The sequence below is a fragment of the Symphodus melops genome (genome assembly GCF_947650265.1).
Source record: "Symphodus melops genome assembly, chromosome: 21".
In the NCBI taxonomy this organism is placed as follows: domain Eukaryota; kingdom Metazoa; phylum Chordata; class Actinopteri; order Labriformes; family Labridae; genus Symphodus; species Symphodus melops.
The window spans coordinates 15,620,623-15,638,162 of record NC_136711.1 but is presented as its reverse complement, the minus strand read 5'-3'; the positions used below and the strand labels follow the sequence as shown (position 1 = coordinate 15,638,162).

At 43.7% G+C, this 17,540-nt stretch overlaps 1 protein-coding gene across 18 annotated transcripts in view; it reads right to left on the bottom strand.

The window, feature by feature from the left end:
- nrxn1a (neurexin 1a) overlaps positions 1-17,540 on the bottom strand; it is a 56,895-nt gene that overhangs the window by 3,113 nt on the left and 36,242 nt on the right. For 5 of the 18 annotated variants that reach the window (XM_079334264.1, XM_079334275.1, XM_079334279.1 and 2 more), the window contains 11 exons: positions 17,252-17,278; positions 14,169-14,291; positions 13,407-13,821; positions 12,967-13,157; positions 12,362-12,535; positions 10,418-10,537; positions 9,588-9,769; positions 8,064-8,235; positions 7,040-7,129; positions 5,665-5,975; positions 142-220 (listed from right to left, as the gene is read on the bottom strand). In XM_079334264.1, the coding sequence (XP_079190390.1) occupies positions 142-220; positions 5,665-5,975; positions 7,040-7,129; positions 8,064-8,235; positions 9,588-9,769; positions 10,418-10,537; positions 12,362-12,535; positions 12,967-13,157; positions 13,407-13,821; positions 14,169-14,291; positions 17,252-17,278 (1,884 nt within the window). The remainder of the gene's footprint in view (positions 1-141; positions 221-5,664; positions 5,976-7,039; positions 7,130-8,063; positions 8,236-9,587; positions 9,770-10,417; positions 10,538-12,361; positions 12,536-12,966; positions 13,158-13,406; positions 13,822-14,168; positions 14,292-17,251; positions 17,279-17,540) is intronic. The other 13 variants (XM_079334269.1, XM_079334270.1, XM_079334272.1 and 10 more) reach the window with 6 other exon arrangements.

Genomic DNA, 17,540 nt, shown 5'->3' with positions numbered 1-17,540 from the left:
GTTAGGTTATGTCTGGAGGCAGAAACCTGAGTGGAAATGAAAAATTCATTGTAGTGCCATGAGTGCTGAGGACATGTAGAGAGAGAGAGAGAGAGAGAGAGAGAGAAAAAAAAGCACAAAATGCAGTCGGTTTAGTCTCACCTGAACTGGGGTCACAGGGGTCAATGTCTTCATCATCACTGGGACACTCAGCTGACGCCACCAGGAGATCGTCTGCGGACTGCAGAAAGAGGATTCAGAAGAGAGATCAACATTAACATACAGAAGCTCATTATCTCCAACAGCTCCACTCCCTTTCTGTTTATTCTCTTCATGTGTGAGCACACAGCACCAATCCATCGCCCACCTGTTTTTCAGTTTTCCTACAAACACTTTCACATGTTACAGCCCCCCCCAGCAATGGAAGGCGGCCAAAACTGGGAGGACGAGAAGAAGAAAGGCGGAGGGAGGAGAGAAACACAGAATCCTGTTTGAATCCACCAGGGGAAAAGACGGTTATCATCTCCTGCTCTCTTGGCCCTCCCCCCTCTGTTTTCTCCTCCGGCTTCTCTTCCTGCTCTCAAAATCTGAAATTGGCTTGTGCTCGTACGTGTTGGGGAACGTGCAAGCTAACGACTAAGATAAAACCACTTTATTTGAAATGCAATATTCCACTTTACGCTCAATGATTCATTTAGATCTCCTTTATTTAACACCTCTCCAGAAGCAGCATGTCAACAACCCACTTCGATGTAGCCTCTCACCTACATGGAGCAAACACTGTCTCAACGAGCTGCTCTTCCTGTGTGCCTCGCTCCCTCTCTGTGGAAAAAAGAAGCCTCTTTTCCACTCTCCATCCCTGCTCCTCCTGTTGCCATGGCAACTCTTAAGTTCAGGCTGTTAAAAATGATGGTGAATAAAATAAAAAATAAATAAATAAATCTCCCTCAGTGGGGACCTGTGCATTGATTTGCCATTCCAGCAAGAGTGTGAGCAAAAGAGGGGGGGGGGGGAAGAGAAGATACAGATTTTATGGGTGGATAACATTTCAGGAGAAAGAGAGAGAAAAGAAGAGGGGGGGGGGGATGAGCTGAGGAAAAGGAGGAGGACTTCAAAGTGCTGCGGTCTGTACTTAACATGGTGCTAATGTGCTCCGCATATTCATGAACTACTGTTAAACATTGCCCGCCTTGACGCTTCGGCATGAGAAATATGAATGTGTGTGTGTGTGTGTGTGTGTGTGTGATTGGGTGCTCGGTGCCAGCGCTAAATTAAAATTGGATTGTGATGCATTGCAGTGGATGTTAGTAACCCACAGAATAAAAGAAAGAGGAGAGAGAGCAGCAGTGCTATAAAAGAGAGAAGAGCTCAAGAGGCAGATTACGAGCAGACCAGAACAGAATCTGAACCAAATCAAAGCACTAAGTGGTCGATGATGTCTTAGCAGAGAGCTACAGACAGGATTTCAAACAGAAGCTCATTAAGCCTTTCCTCTGTCCTTGGTATCTCTTTTTCTTTGCCTGCGTGTCTTTGTGGATTACAGGCACTTTGTTTATTCATCTGAAAAAGCCCGCACTGGCCTCGGTTTGGTGTGGTCCTGGTCCTGACAAGTCTGCTGTGGTTCAGTTTGGCCTGGAAGCATACATTAGGGTTATTGATGCTTGACTCTGTCTCTTTCCTCCGCTGCCTTTCCAATCAGTTCTGCTCACTGGGCTGTCAAATGCTGCTAGGCTGAGCTTAGCCTCTGGAATCCAGCCACTCAATAAGCCTCACTGCCTCTGCCAGGATCCAAATAGCACAAGAACCAATCAGCCGCTAGGAAACACATCAACCCCCAGCTGTCAGCGATCAATGTCGAGCCACCATGCTCGGTTATCGATCCAAAAACACCTATGTGACCTCAGCGGGCACCGGTTCTGAATCATGATATCAGATTAAACAAAAAGCGAGACAAGAAAATTACCAGGGCCCCTCCTCTGATCTGTTACATCCCCGCCTCGCTCAATCGAGGAGGTGTCAATTGGATTATTGATCCCCCCCCCCCATCACACGGAGCATGAGGAAAATAGAGAGGCACAAACAGAAGTTTGAAGAAGATGAAACAGGGACGCCCCTCTTTCTTCATCGCCATTGGTCCTTTCCTCTCTGTCCCAATCTTCACGAGTTTTATCAATAAGGCATGCTGACTTAATGACAGACACATACACACAATTACAGGAGGGGAAAAAAAGGACATACAAGAGAGAGCACCAAGAAAAAGGATTTCTGCATGCTTAAAGAGCAAAATCTCTACCTGAGCAGCGGAACAGTGCCAACGACCGTCAATGCCTCCCTGACTTCCTAGTTCACACATGGTAGCTGCACTCAGTCCTCACACTTTCTCGCAGAAGATTCAACAGCTTGTGTGCTACTTTCACAACTGGATATCAAACACACATCGCACACACACAAACTCTATAATAGCCAGACGTGCTCCATTGGTCTGTTTCTATTTAGACCCATCTACACAGACGCGCAAGCAGACACAGAATCAGGGTGAAGTTGGCAGGCTGATGAATAGATCCTGGAGAGAGAGAGGAGAGGAGAGGAGAGGAGAGGAGAGAGCTCCACTACTGCAGATGGTGAGATAGACTCATACACCGCCTGCATTAACAGCCTATCACTGGAGAGAGAGAGAGAGAGAGAGAGAGAGAGAGAGAGAGAGAGAGAGAGGAGGGGGGGAGTGACGGGTAAATATGGAAAGATATGAAGGGAGAGAGAGCAAAAAAAAAAAAAAGAGAAGAGAAGGAAGAGAGAAAAAAGTGCGCTAGGGAGGAGGGAGAAAGTGTCTCCAGAAGATGGATTGCAAGTGGAAGAAAGAATAAAGGGGAGAGAAAGGTGTGAGAGATGTAAAGAAGATAGCAAGGTAAAAAAAAAACCCCAAAAAAAGGAGGGAGGGTGGGAGCGAGTGCGAGTTAGATGTTCAGAGAGCTTAAGGACGAAGTGTCGGGTCAGCTGGTTCCTGGGAGCCAATGAGGTGCCGCTTTGAGCCTTAGGTTTTTTTTCTATCAAGTCTTACCATGAGCACAGGTACACACACAAAAACACACAAAAACACACACTAACAGAGACACACAGACAGACACCAAACATCAAAACCAAACTCACGCTCTGAGATTTGGAGCTGCCTCTAGCATAAACACTCTCCCTCACACACATACACACCGTCTCTTTTTCCTGGCTGCTGCTCTGCTGTCATGCATTATTAATCTCTTCCACTTTACAACACGCCAAAGAGAGAGAGAGAAAAAAAAGAAGTCAGAAGTGTGGACCTTACAATGGAGCACACAACACATTCACATTCAGTAATAATAAGGGACGCATTAAACTCATGGGGCAACTTAGGCTGCGTTCGATTCACCTAAACTTGGGCGTGTTCATAAAATCAATCATTAGCTTTTCGGAGAGACGTCTGTCTCACTGCCCCTCATCTGATGCAACGTGCTGCAATTCAAGCCCATTGTTCTCAATCCACCTGAGTGTTTTTTTTTGTTTTTTTTGTGCGTGTGCATTCTGTGTTCGCTCTACACTGTATCTGTGCACTGGTTGAGGCCAGGTTGGTTGCCTGGCAACACTAGGCAGCCTCAATGGAGGTAGCTGTAGATTCTTCTTAAACAAGACAAACACGCACACCAGAGTTTCAGGGGGCCAGCAGGAGCGATTTGACTTGCACAAACGAGCGAACACACACACTTACACTCTCTGCAGCATGTTGAGCTTATAGAAGCTTTGACCTAGTTCTCATACAGTGATATCGACTTCAGTGCACAACTCCGCATCCCAAATTTAGCCCTGACATCAGTAGAGCAGGAATGGTTAATAAAAGAGTAAAGGACTGAGGTGTGAAAACAAGCCCTGTGTGACATCGCTGTCACCAGTATGGAGCTCTATCCATCCAGCTCTTATATCCATTATTGATGCCTCGGGCTTAGCTCACAGCTCTCTACGTTATATTATTTATGTCTGAAACAGCTGGCGGTTAATACACAGAGGAGCTATTCTCTATGGGAGTCTGGATGGGAGAGAGAGAAAGCGAGCAGCGGGTATTGGGGCTCACTATCTCCATGGCAACTTGTATCACTGGGAAAAAAGAAAGAAAAAAAAAATCTTTTTTTTCAGTGCAGCAGGCAGAGTTTTATAACACAGAAGAAGAACTGCAGCACACACAGACGCCCACAAAGAGCCTGGACACATTTCACCAGCCATCCGAACAATAGAGCAGAGGAGTCTGTGGTGAAGCGTCTCATCCCCTGACATCCTCTATAAATATTCCTCAATAACACTCAGGTGTTTCTATTGTCGAGTCCCATTTGCATCAGTTTACAAGATGAATATTATGGAAAAGCTATTACAGCCTCCATTAACACAAACATTTGATGCTCCTGTAATTTAGTGGCCAGGGATCACTTTGCTTTCTAATCCATTCACGTAAAGGCTGTAACAGAAGAATCAAATAAGCTTGTGAGCCTTCTGTTGATGAATCTTTCTTCATGTATATCTGACGATACTGATCAAATAAAATGCCATGACGCCACTCAAAAAGATGAACAAGGTCACAGAGGGATTACATTTATGTTTGCCTCAGTATTTTTTTCGGAGTTATCTTTTTCGGACTTGACATTCTTGCATCATATCCCACAGGATTCTTACAGCTTTAGAGAAACACTCAAGCGCTTTTTAAGCAATTTTAAGGAACCAGAAAACATCAGACGCAGAACAGAGCGGACTCCAAAAACACCCTGTTTTCAGAGTTGGCTGGCTGCGAAGGTCATTAAGAGCCGTTCTGCTCCGCTCCACGTCTTGTGTTAGACACCAGAAGAACTGAACAGTTTCCTTTAAAATAGTTGAAGATTTTGGTTTACATGAGAAATTGTGTAGAAGAGCAATCCTTTTTTTTGAAACACCATAATCACATTGAAGCATTTGAAAAACTTCAAAAACTGTCAATACAGCGAAAAACAGAATACATGATCAAAGTTTGGTTGAGTTTGTTTTCTTCAAAGACGTTCAGAAAACCTGCTGATTCCAAACTTGGCCAACTTTTTTTTTTTAGTGAAGGTTCAACAGTTTGATGTTCAGACATCTTGTCAGCTTAGGGCTCTAAAACAATATCCATGAAGCGGCTCATCGTCCAGGTTCAAGTCTGGCTGGAAAGCTTTGATGCACATCAGCGCCCTTCCCTCCTCTGCTGGTTTTTTAACTGTGTACTTTTAAAGCAAAGACTAAAAAACAACAGCAACGTCTCTCTTCTTACTTTGACTGAATCCTGAGCCCGTATCATTATCCCCATTGTGCTTTGATCCTGGACTTGCCTCTATTGCAGGTGACATCTTTTTTTTCTTTCACAGTAACATTAGATTTCTATTTGAACACCCTGCGTACATTAAAAGCCTTTGTTTTGTGTCATAAATAAACTTGAGTGGAGTTGAAAACAATCTCCCTCTTCCTGAACTATCATTCCGTCCTCCAGCACGTGATAAACTGAGTTTATAAAGAAACTTATCGAACAAATGAACACTCTCTAATCACCCATTGTTCCACAAAGAATGACAGTGGGACTTTGAGGTGATAGAAAATAGATGTCAAAGTAAATCTTTGATCGATGACCACACAGAGAAAAACTTAAAAATGTGGCTGTGCTCTGACCTGCGGTGTGGAACCCTGTTTCCTGTTGGTGGCCGTGGTGGTTGTGATGTCACTAATGGAAGGGGCGGAGTCAGAGCGGTTGCCTCCGGCTGCAGCACTGGACTGAGGGGTGATAGAGGAGGAAGGCATGTCGCCGACCAGTCGTGCGCTGCCCTCCACTCGGATGTGCGGGTGTCCCTCGGCGGCCATGTTTAGGATGCGGAGGCCGTTGTAGTAGAGGCCGGATAGTTGACCCTGGAACATACCAGCGCTTCGCTCGCCGCCGCCTACTTTTACTGTTGTCTGGCTGTTGAAGATGGTCAGCTGTCGACCTGCATGGACACACACGCACGCACACACACACACACACACACACACAACACCCATGCAAACGCGCCAAACACACAGACGTACACCAGGAAAGAAGACAGACGGACACACACAAATACAGCCACACACATACATACCAGTGGTCACATACGTGCAAACATACACACACAAGAGTGTTTGAGTGTTACACAATCCACCACCCCCAAGCCATGGTGAGAGGATGGGACAGACTAAGCATGGCAGAGCGAATCGAAGCCATGGAGAGCTGTGGAAAGGGCTGAGAGAAAAAAAAGAAAGGATGAAGAAGAAGAGGAGGGAAGTGGGGTGAAGTGACAGAGAAATCAAGGAGGAGGATGAGGCGAAGAACAGAAGAAGGAGGAAGCGGCAGCAGATGAGAGGAGTCAGAGGGCCCCGAGAAGACGGGGCCGTCAGATGGTTGCTATGGTGATGGCTGTGCGGCACGACATTGTATTTGAAGGAGCAACAGACAGGCAGACAGAGAGAGAGATTCTAGAGAACTGTTGAAACAGGCCTATGAAGCATGCACAGGTTATAAGCTCTAGCACTGCTCACTGTTAAAGGGACTAGAGGCTAATTTAAGGAGCTCTGCTGAAGTTTAGGAGGAAAACTTTTACACTTTTACAAAAAGCATTGCTCTATTAGTCATTTCAAATTTACAAGTCAATACTTTACATGTACTTTAATTTGATTGCAAACACATAATCTTTAGTAAATGCTTTATAGTTTACAATTTGATAATAAATTATTTACCAGTCTTAATAAAGCACCTTTTATCAGTACTTCTCGTCTATTCTCTGATTTATTCACATTTAAATCTCTCCATCGTCCCTTTAACCTGATATTAAAAGATACACACTATCAAGAAACGTTCACAGGCACTACAGTTTACACAGTATTACACACTACAGCTGCCCAACTTTTATAAACTTAGTTATGGATTTAGATTTTTAGATGTTAGTTGATGGTGCACAATAAAGTATATTCAACTGCCTTCAATTGTATTTTTTAAGCTGAAAGTTTTAAGGAATTTTAATCAGGTTTTTACCTTTGTCGAGTAGCCAATCGTCAACTACTCGACCGAGCCGATAGGGGATTCGCTGTCTGGCGATGGCCAGGCGCTCGTTATCAATGTTGCCTTTAATTTAGAGATGAAAACACAGTAGTAATTACGCACATCCAAACGTGGTACAGGAGCTGGATACAAAAAGAACAGCAATGAAAAGAAAGTAATGGTCCGCTCATTGTTAGCATGTCACTGCGTTACGTTAAAGCTTAAAGAGAAGAAGAGCTGAATTCATGGATGTTTCCAGTGAGCGGACTCTTACTCTCTGTTCATTGGGTTTACTTTAAAGAGACATTTCAGGGGTTAACATCTGCAAGAGCACAGGGAAATAATGTTACAGCTGCCACATACTGCCTATATGACTGACTGAGTTTAGTGTTACATACAGGAAGAACCCTCACACACACCTCACAACAACTAGCATTTAGCATTTTAGCTACCTGGACTTCATTGAGTTAAAGACTACTTCTCCCTAAGATTACCACTTTAAATAGGAAAAGAAAACAAATATCAAAACAAAGACAAATACACTTTTTTTCTTATTTTTTCTCTCTAGTTATCTCAAAATATGACATTTTTTAAAATTATTGTTTGTCCAAAAATGCACCAACTATTATTATTTTCTTTTATGGTGAGAAAAACAACTGACACCTGAATTTAATATTTTCATAAATTACCTTTAACACTATTTAACAGGCCTAACATGACATAACTGGCTAGTATACAAGCTACCGTAAATAATGTCTCCTTTTATGGTTTAAAAAGTCATGTTTCATGTCAGATCACACATATTTCATTTCAAACACAATAACATAAAACAAAGCTGCAGTTAAATTTCTCAACCTCACAGTTTAATAGAAACATCGATAGGAACACTGAGGTGATTCATCAGTCAGGAAGTGAGTTGATTTGAACGAGGGTGTAGTTCGCTGCGTCCCAGGACAGACAGTGCTGTGGTGGGTGGGTGGGTGGTAAGGGGGCTTTATGTGGGCGGGGCAGGGCCTACCTGAGGGATAGCGCTCTATGACGGGTAGGTCATCCAGTTGGAGGGTGGCATTGCCTCCGCTGCGGGTAAAGCGTATGATGTGGTACTTCCCATCGTTGACAAACTTAGCGCTTTCCTCGATGTTGATGTCGTCAGTGCCAACATTAAACACTACTCTAATGTTCCCTTTGTCCTGAGGAGGGGGAGGAAAGTTACAGAATACAGGTGTTTTCAGGTAATACAGGTGTATTATTGTCAAACAAACTTTGATTTGAATTGATTTTCCATTCAATGGATGTGACTTCTAGGGGCTTAACTAACTAAACTAATTACAATCCCAGCATTATTGTGATATACACATTCTCACAAGCACATGGCAAAAATTTATTTGTATTATTTATAACAACAATGCCATTCATATATGTCCCAAACCTCTCTGATCACACTCTGGTTATCATTTCTATTTAAATGTATGTTGGATGTTTATTTAAACCAAAAACAAACAAACAAACACCATGAATGCACTCTGTTCCTCCTCCAATAGACTCTTTTTTTATCTTTTATAGCAGGGTTTTCTTTGACAGTTTGGCATGCATGTTTCTCCTTCGTTATGGACTTTGAATGCCTAATGTGTATAAATTGTGCCCTGTGCATAACTTTTTCGGACTTCGATGACTCAGTGAGAAATGCTGCATAAAAGAGAGAAGTTATGTAAAGCTTGTTGTGGCTTCAGAAGGAGCTGTTCTAATTCTGATAACACGGCCTCGAGTGATGTCACTTTGTCACGTCACTTTGATGTCGAACACTTTAAGTCTTGAATAATAAAAATATCCTGGAGTGTGGAGCTTATAAGATGACTCCTCACTTCTGCTAGCATAGCAACACACCTGAACTGAACTGTCTGCCTGTTGTTGTTGTTTTTTTTTTGCATTTTGGGTAATGTCGTTGCCCGGTGTTGACAAGATAGAAGACGGCACTGTTTTTTGACCAAACCCCCTTCCTAAAAATAAATAAGTGGAAAAGTTTTATTGAACTGCAGCATTTAGGTAGCATTTAACTTTTTTAATAACACCCTTTAAACAAAATCTGTATCCAAAGGAAGATGTGATCAGTGATGTATTTCTGGCACATTATCCAGACAAACATATACAGTTACAGCACATGGTGAGATGGAGCTCAGATTCTTTGTTAGATCAAACTTTTACTAAATATTTAGTATTAATTTTATTGTAAAACTAATCAACCTTCAAGTTTACTCATTTATTATTCTTTAAGGCTCATTAAGAAGAATATATATTTCAGGTTAATCATTTTAACACAAATAATAATATTCACCATGAATTCAGAATGTCAATGACTGTAACATTATTGTACAGTAAATATGATTGTGCTTCAGTTCTCTTCTGTTTGTGCCTGCTGGCTTGTTTTTCAAACATCGGGCACACTTGTCATCTTCATGATGGAAAGTGATGTGCATGGAATAAACTTACTTAAAAATCCCAATTCCTTGAGACTATTGTTTAAAATGTTCGGGTGTGTACTTACTATCTGCAGCTGAAGGTAGTCTCCCAGGCCAGCTGCGCTGTCGACTCGGAGTAGAATGGCGTGTTTCTGTTGGGTGCTGAACCCAAGGGCAAGCCGGTCTGCCCTTGTGCTGGGACGTTCGTTAGGGGGCCACGTGTAAACCACCACCCCTCCATCACGGGCAAAAATATAAGTGGTTCCAGCTGTTCCAAAGGGAGAAGAAAAAATAAACAAAAATGTATTCAAATGTATTTTTCATCAACAGTCTCCTACTTCAGACAGCATCCTGCCATTTCTATCCTAATGTTTAACATCAACTCGGTATTTGATGAATATAAATGTCACAGTCGACCTCCCATGTTTTGCGCCCACACATTCAAAGAAGAAACTGTATTTCTGAAGTACTTAATCTTAACATTGCTGCAGGAGACTGACGGGCAACCAATGACTCACACAAATAACAGCTTATAATAGTTTGACTCACTGTGAGATGACTAAATAATCAGCAAGTATCTTTGCCTCAAGGCAGCTGGGGATAATTCAGTGTCAAAAGCTTGAAAATGTGAACAGGAATTTATTATGTGTTACAAAGAGAGTAGAGATTATAGAGACGGAACTGGCGAGCAGGTGGTGTTTCTGTGAATTAGAATCAAGAGATGACAGTGCCCCCATGTGGCTGCTCTTATAAAATACACATAAATCCTTCTAGAATCATCAAAACTCTACTTCTTAGTGACTGCAGCTTAAGGAGAGGGCAAATCGCCTCTATTAATTTAAACCAGAGTCTCTGTGTAACCTGAAATAAGCTCTTTTGTCATCAACCTCAGTCAGATGAAAAGAAAACCCCTCACCATCATTACATAACGGCCCAGCATACGAGGTCATGCTGCAGTCACAGGTGAAGCCCTCCCACTGCTGCAGACACACTCCCTGATTCGAGCATGAGTCTTCTTGACACGTCGTGCTGGGACCTGCAGGGACAGACATGGCGGGATGGGAGGGTGCAAACAGTTAGGAGAAGAATAACAGATTTTTGATTTCGTGTGGATCCCAGTTTTATTCACAAGATTATTGCCAGTAACAGAGTGGTTACTCTTAGACCTCATTTCTTTCAGACATTTTGCCTTTTGTGACGGCAGAGGAAACTTTTACTTCAGTGGTGTTAGTCGTGTTAGTCAGAAAAACTGTGCTACTTAGATTTGATGGGTACAGACTGCCACTATTCAGATTAATTGCCAGGTTCAGACAGGAGGCAGAAGTGCTGCTATTCATACATTCCTGTGCAAGTCGTAGTCTTTCTGTTCTCACTAGAAGGGATTTTTTCCACAAAAAACGAAAGTCTGATTTTTTCAATTTTCTGATTGCATGTAGGACACCTTTGTCTCTTTCTGTTATCCTGTGTGTGTTTGTTGTAGTAGGCTAGGTTTTCAGAAAACCCAATCAAATAGCAGGGATTTATTCCTTGTGACTATATTGGAAGATCTAGACATTTTGTCTTGAAGGAAGAAACATTTGGTGAATTAAACTTAACTGCAAGGAAATCAAGAGTGTGATGCAAAATAAAACCAAAGAGCAGTGGGGGATTACAGGAACATGAAAAAGAGTTGGAAATCATGAGAATCATATTTCATTTTTTATCAGTGATACATATTTATATCATTATTCATTCATAGTAGATAATCAATGTGTTATCTTGCCAGATTTGCTCATGGTGAGCAACACATAGAACAGAAGGCCAAACCAAATCTGCAGCTGCTGGGAGGCCTCGTCGCTTCCTGTCTGAGCCGCCCGGTTAGTGAACATGAGTGCTGGAAGGGCGAGCCCGCCTCCTGTCTGAACCCTGCCTTACACTGGCAGTAGATGCTACATTATCAGTATAGACTAAACTGAAGATGAACTGCTACTGGGTGAAAAGAGCCAACTGAGGAGAGCATGCAGGTGGTGACGCTAGATGAGTGGGACAAGGACATGATGAGGGGTTAAACATAAGAGGATTTATGTTTAAAGGCCGTCATCTCAATACTCCCTCTCCAGCAGTCTGTCACTGTTCACTCCCTGCCTTGTGCTAAAAGCACACAGGAGGAGAATGTCAAAGCTCTAAACTTGTTTCTCCTTCGTTGCACTTCTCACTTGAGGCGGGAGGAAGGCTGTGGGATGATTCACACATGGAGTATTGGAGTTGAGGTTGGGAGTCAGTAGTTGGGGTTGGAGAGCATGCTGCTGGCAGGTGGTGGAGCAGTGGTTAACTCAAGTCAGGCGATGGTGATGTTACTACGGTGATGAACTTACTACGGTGGCTAGGAGAGGACAGGTCACCTCTGACCTTTTGACTCTGGATCGCTGGGATCCACCACACAACACTGGACACCACTGGGTAGTTTTAGCACACGCACGCACAGACACACGCAAACTCACACACACATTGTTCCCACGCTCGTACACGAGTCTCACATGCTCACACAAAGCGATATACCTTGCAAGTCAGCTTTCATCAATGTAACTTTTGTCAGCCAAACAAAAAAGCAAACAAGCAAATTAAGTTAGATGGTTAGTCAATGCACACGGATGCCTGTGAACTGCTGAAAGAGTGGAGCAGAGACAGAAAATGTGCTAAAAAGATTGAGGAGGTGATGATAATAAAATAGGTATAATTGACTTCTATAAGACCAAAAGCTGGGTTAGTGGGTTATCTGATAACAGAGAGAATGAGTTCAATGAAAACTGAAAGAAAAGGCAGCAGGGGCACGAGACGAGCAAGGATCTGCAGCTGTGTTGTATGTGTGTTTGCATCTCACCTTCACAGCCTCTCTCCACCTGTCCCATGGTTGCCAAGGCATCAGCCAAAAGGTCAGGGAGGCGGCCGTTTAGATCGACTGTTGCTAGGCAACCCTGAAAGCCCTCCCGGGAGTGGACCAGCTTAGGTAGGTCTCGGTACATCTCTTTGGAGATCCCCCCAATATAAAGATCACCTGGTGAGGAGCAAAGGAATGAATGCCAGGGCAGCAGCTGATGAATTTCAAAATGGATCTGTCTCGCTGTTATTAGCTCACACATTCAGATCATTTAGAAATGTTTATTTAAAGGTTACAAAATGGCAAAAAATAAAAATATTTTGGCCAACAGCCAAAAATAAAACAGGACAATTTCAATATCTCTATTTAAAAATAAAAATAAATAAATAACATAAACTTCTCATAAAAAAGAGCTTCATATTTGTTAGGATAAATGAAGACTTTTGTATTTACTGCTTATTCTCAGATGTCATATATTGAAGATTCCTCAAATGTTGAACAATTAAATTTAACTGATTTTTTTTCCAACAATTTTTCAGTAATTGTTTATACTTCAGAAAAACCAGCCTCATACAAGGCAGTTTCATTGGCTGTGTTCTTGTGCGTACCCTTCAAGTCGAGGTTCTTGGCTCCCATAGTGGTCTGCGTGGTGACTTTGGTGTCAATCTTGACGGTGTGGAGATTGTTGGTGTCTCTGGATATGTGTACATTATGCCAGTGGTTGTCATTAAGGGGACTGTTAGAGTTTCCTTTGATCAAGTGTGCTCCATTGCCCAGGTCAGAGATGTAGTGTAGGTAGCTAAAAAGGCAACAGGGAAAAGGAGAGAGGGGGGTTAAAACATGAGGAAGAGAATGGGTCATACAAATGTAGAAATGTAGAAACGATTGCCAACGAGCGGCTTAAATGCTGCATTATTTAGTCTCAGTCAACAATGTTCTCTTTTAATGTTATATATCAATCTAAAGAAATGCACATTTCCACAAGACAGCCATCAACATGAACACAAAATTGTTTTTGTAAGGTATAAGCACGCTGTGTTTATCTCACCCTTTGACCAGCTCTATCACTATGAAGTCATTGCCATCTCCCCTGTTGTACAGAACGAGGCCGTCGGGTGACGTTGTCTTGAACTGCATGAAGAGATGCATGGAGTAGTAGGCTTGCAGTGTGGGCAGTGTGACGAAGCTGGAGCGCGAGCGGAAGGTGACGGGGTCAGCCACGATGCTCTTATAGCCGATTACAGCGTTGAGCTCGCAGTAGTCGATGTCACCGTTCTTACACAGGTCAATGTAGGGCATACCGTTCAGGGCTAGGCCCTGGAGGTGGCCAATGAAATTGGAGGGCACGGCTGGCATGAAGCGCTTCTCCGTCACAATACCGGTCTCCACATTGTGGAACTCCAGCTGGGTGTGGTCGCCCGCCATCTGACCTGGTGGTGTGGGGTAAACCTCAGAGATGAGGGCTACGGAAAATTGGGTTTCAAGTGGAACTGCTCAATGCTCAAACTAACGCTTATAGTGATTTAACCCTTGAACAAACATTTCAAATCTGCTAGGAATAGCATAGATGTACTGTTACTGACAATTATAATACACTGACTTTATGTTAATTCCATTTCAAAATATTCATTCACATTACACAGATGTTCTCTAAAAAACATAAATATAGCCCTTAATGTTTGTTTTATTTCATCAAATAAAAAAAGAGACAAGAAGCAATAACAACATGGTTATAGCATATTTACATAAACAGACACACTTTGAGAGCCTGGTGAAGATGAAGGAGTAGAAGTAATGTGGCTGTGGTTACCTTCAACAGGCTGCAGGTCATCCACGGTGAGTTTGAGGCTCTTGCCGCGCCGGACTACCCTCACTGTGTGCCACTCATTATCATTGAGGCCCGACCCCGCAAAGATAGTCTCTGGGCCTTTACCTACACACAGCCCAGAGCACCATTAACGCAATGCAGAGAAAGGCGGAGAGAGACAGACATATATACAGAGAGAGCGAGAGAGAGAAAAGATCCAGAGATAGACAGAAAGAAGAAGAAGAATCCAGGAAGGCTGAATCAAAAATGTAAGGACAGAAAGGGATAACATGGAGGGAAGTAGCAAAGGGGAAGGAGGAACCATACATATCCTGGGGAAACAAAAACCTCTGTGTCGTCACTCTCTCAGCACAGATATACAGACAGGTCTCACACACACACACACACACACACACACAGACAGACAGACAGACAGACAGACATTAAGATTAACATAAATGGGTGCAATGGGCACCTAAGATGGAGACTGTGAGTCACAACAGGCCCACGCTGAGATAATCCATCTGTGGACATATCACACTGCCATGATGACCACCTCCTACCCACACATGCACAGATAGCACAGTGCACCCCCTTGACTCCTAAACCGCCCCCACAACCCTCCAACCTGAACACCCTTTAACGTCTGGGATCGCATTTTCTAATCTTCCACACGAGTGCAGTACTGCGTTGGTCCTCACGGTGGCACTAGACACACACACACACACACACACACACGCGGCGGAACACCCGAGAGCTCTCCAAGGTGCTGATGTGCAGCAGAAAAAAAAGAAGAAGCTGAGCTGTTCTCTCATGATGTCTCTCTCTGCCAATCTAGCAGCTCACATCTCCACACAGTCAGTCGACTGCACAAATTTGACAGGCCGACTGTTACCAAAACCTCAGTGTCCCCTTCCTGCTACTCACTACAAGCACCCCACCAACCTTGAAAACAACAACCCACCATCCCTCACCACTAAAGCACACACACACACACACACACACACACACACACACACACTCTAGCCGTGTTGGTCTGAGCAGCGTGAGTGAGTCTACAAATGGTGACCTATAGGGGGTAATGATGGGGGAGGTGAGAGGGAAACTGACCCGAACGGATTCTGCTGCAGAAAATGTCAAGCATGCCGACATCACTCATGTAGGCACGCAGGCAGCCAAATACACACACACACACACACACACACACACACAGAGGTGGAAGGCAGAGAAAGAGAAAGAGAGAGAGAGATGTACCGGCATGCTGATGTGCAAATATAATTAAATAAATATAAGGAGTCAATCAAGATGGATTAAAAATGTGTGTGTGTGTGTGTGTGTGTGTGTGTGTTCAGCTTTGAGAGGACACAGGGTTCCCCTGAGGAGACTCAGCTGTGCTCTGGGCATGAGCATCTCATCCTGTTACCATGGATCACTGCCTAACACTGAGTGAAGGAGAGAATATGTGCATGTACTGTATGTGTGTGTGTGTGTGTGTGTGTGTGTGTGTGTGTCTCCGCATTCCCAACAAAATAGTCAAAGAGCAGATTGATGCAAGAGCGAGGCAGTGATCTGTGTCAACCTGGGAACAGGGAAAGGCACAAACAGACAGCAATAAACAGCCAGACAGAGTCTTACACACACACACACACACACACACACACACGAGCACCTATTTTGGGTCAGTGCTAACAGTGCTCTCAGCGGCTTGGTGAACTACAAGGGGTCAGCCGACAGTCGGCGGTCTGTGCTATTAAACCGAGAGACAACAAGGCGAGACAATCCAAACAGAAGGACAGAAGAGGATGGAAAAAAAACCAATTCAAATCACATGACATAAGCTACTGCAGATTAGAAGAGCAGGATAATGAAAACAAAATGACAAAAAGCGTTTCATATTTCATTAGCTCCAAATAACAAATGGCTTTTCTGCTGGATAAGCCTCAATCTCTCCCTTGCCGAGGCTTTTTATTCGACTGCTGAGTGGACTGTTTCAGTGGAGCCTCGCTGTTAAATACATTTTTTTTTCTTCCCTCTTGAATATAAGATGTATAATTTATTGTATGCACACGGTGTGCCAGAAAAGTGGCTGCCTACTGAAATGTTCATTGAAACAACTGGTCTAAAATTGGCCATCAGGCATGCGGGATAACAGCAGCACTGTGTGGCTAGTAGGGTTTCTATGGCAACTGCAGTCGTCCATTTCAGCACCTCTCTTCCGTCACAGAGCATTCGTCTCTCTCTCTCGGTTCCTCAGTGGTCGTGACAGAGAGAAACTCCACGTGAGGGAATTAAACATCATCAGGGACTCAGCTCCACTCACAGCAGCATGAACAGGCAACACACACTCATTTTTCACACATCCAGAGAGCACACAGATGAGCAATGAAAAGAATACATCAAGCACACCATATACGCTGAATAAAGCACTGCCCAAAAAAAAAATCCCTCATGTACAGATGAGAGAGAAAAAACAACAGGCAGACAAAGAAAGCAACCAGACAGGCATCGGGATGACGGTGCGACAGGGAGGAACAGAGGGATAACACGTCTTTTGTCCAGGCATGAAGGAGAAGTAATTACCCTGCAGCCTTTAGTCGCAGTCATCCACCAGCTACCACTCTTTACTCCTAATTTTACCTGAACGCCTCAAACTCGGATTTTGTCCTCCTTCTTTTTGCCTTTTCTACTTTCCCTCCCTCCTCCCAAGCTCCCCACCATCCTCTCTGCCGTCTATCCTTCTCTGCTAAAATGGCCGACCTGGAGAAACCCTGGCCCTCAGCATAAAAAAAAAAAAAAAAAATCACACCACTCCTGTGGCGAAGCTGAACATGCAGACACAACTACACACACCTTCCTGTCCGACACAGAGACACACGCACATATATTCACACAGTCACCCGGTATGAAGATATGTTGAATAAGGGATTAAGATCAGATGGGCTGACGAGACAGAGTGAAAAAAATTGTCAGACGCACACATTTACACGCGCGCGCGCGCACACACACACACACACACACACACACACACACTCTGAAGAGGAGGAAGAGGAGGGGGGAGGGGTTAGGTGAGATGGAGGATCACTTACTGGCTGTACAGTTTATCCTGATACAGTCTGGAGGGAGAGCAGAGCAGAGGGTTAATGCTGCACACATACACATACTCTCCACGCCCTGGGGACGCACACACCGACACACCCTGCACGCATATATACAAACACACACTGCTGAGGAAAACACACACTCTCCTTCAGGCTGTACTACGAATTTTTCTTGCAATAGTGTGCAATTTCCGTGACTAAGATTTCTCGCCAATAAAGAGAAGTATTGTGATCAGAACTGTTGAATATTTACATGAAATGGTCACGCATTAAGGAG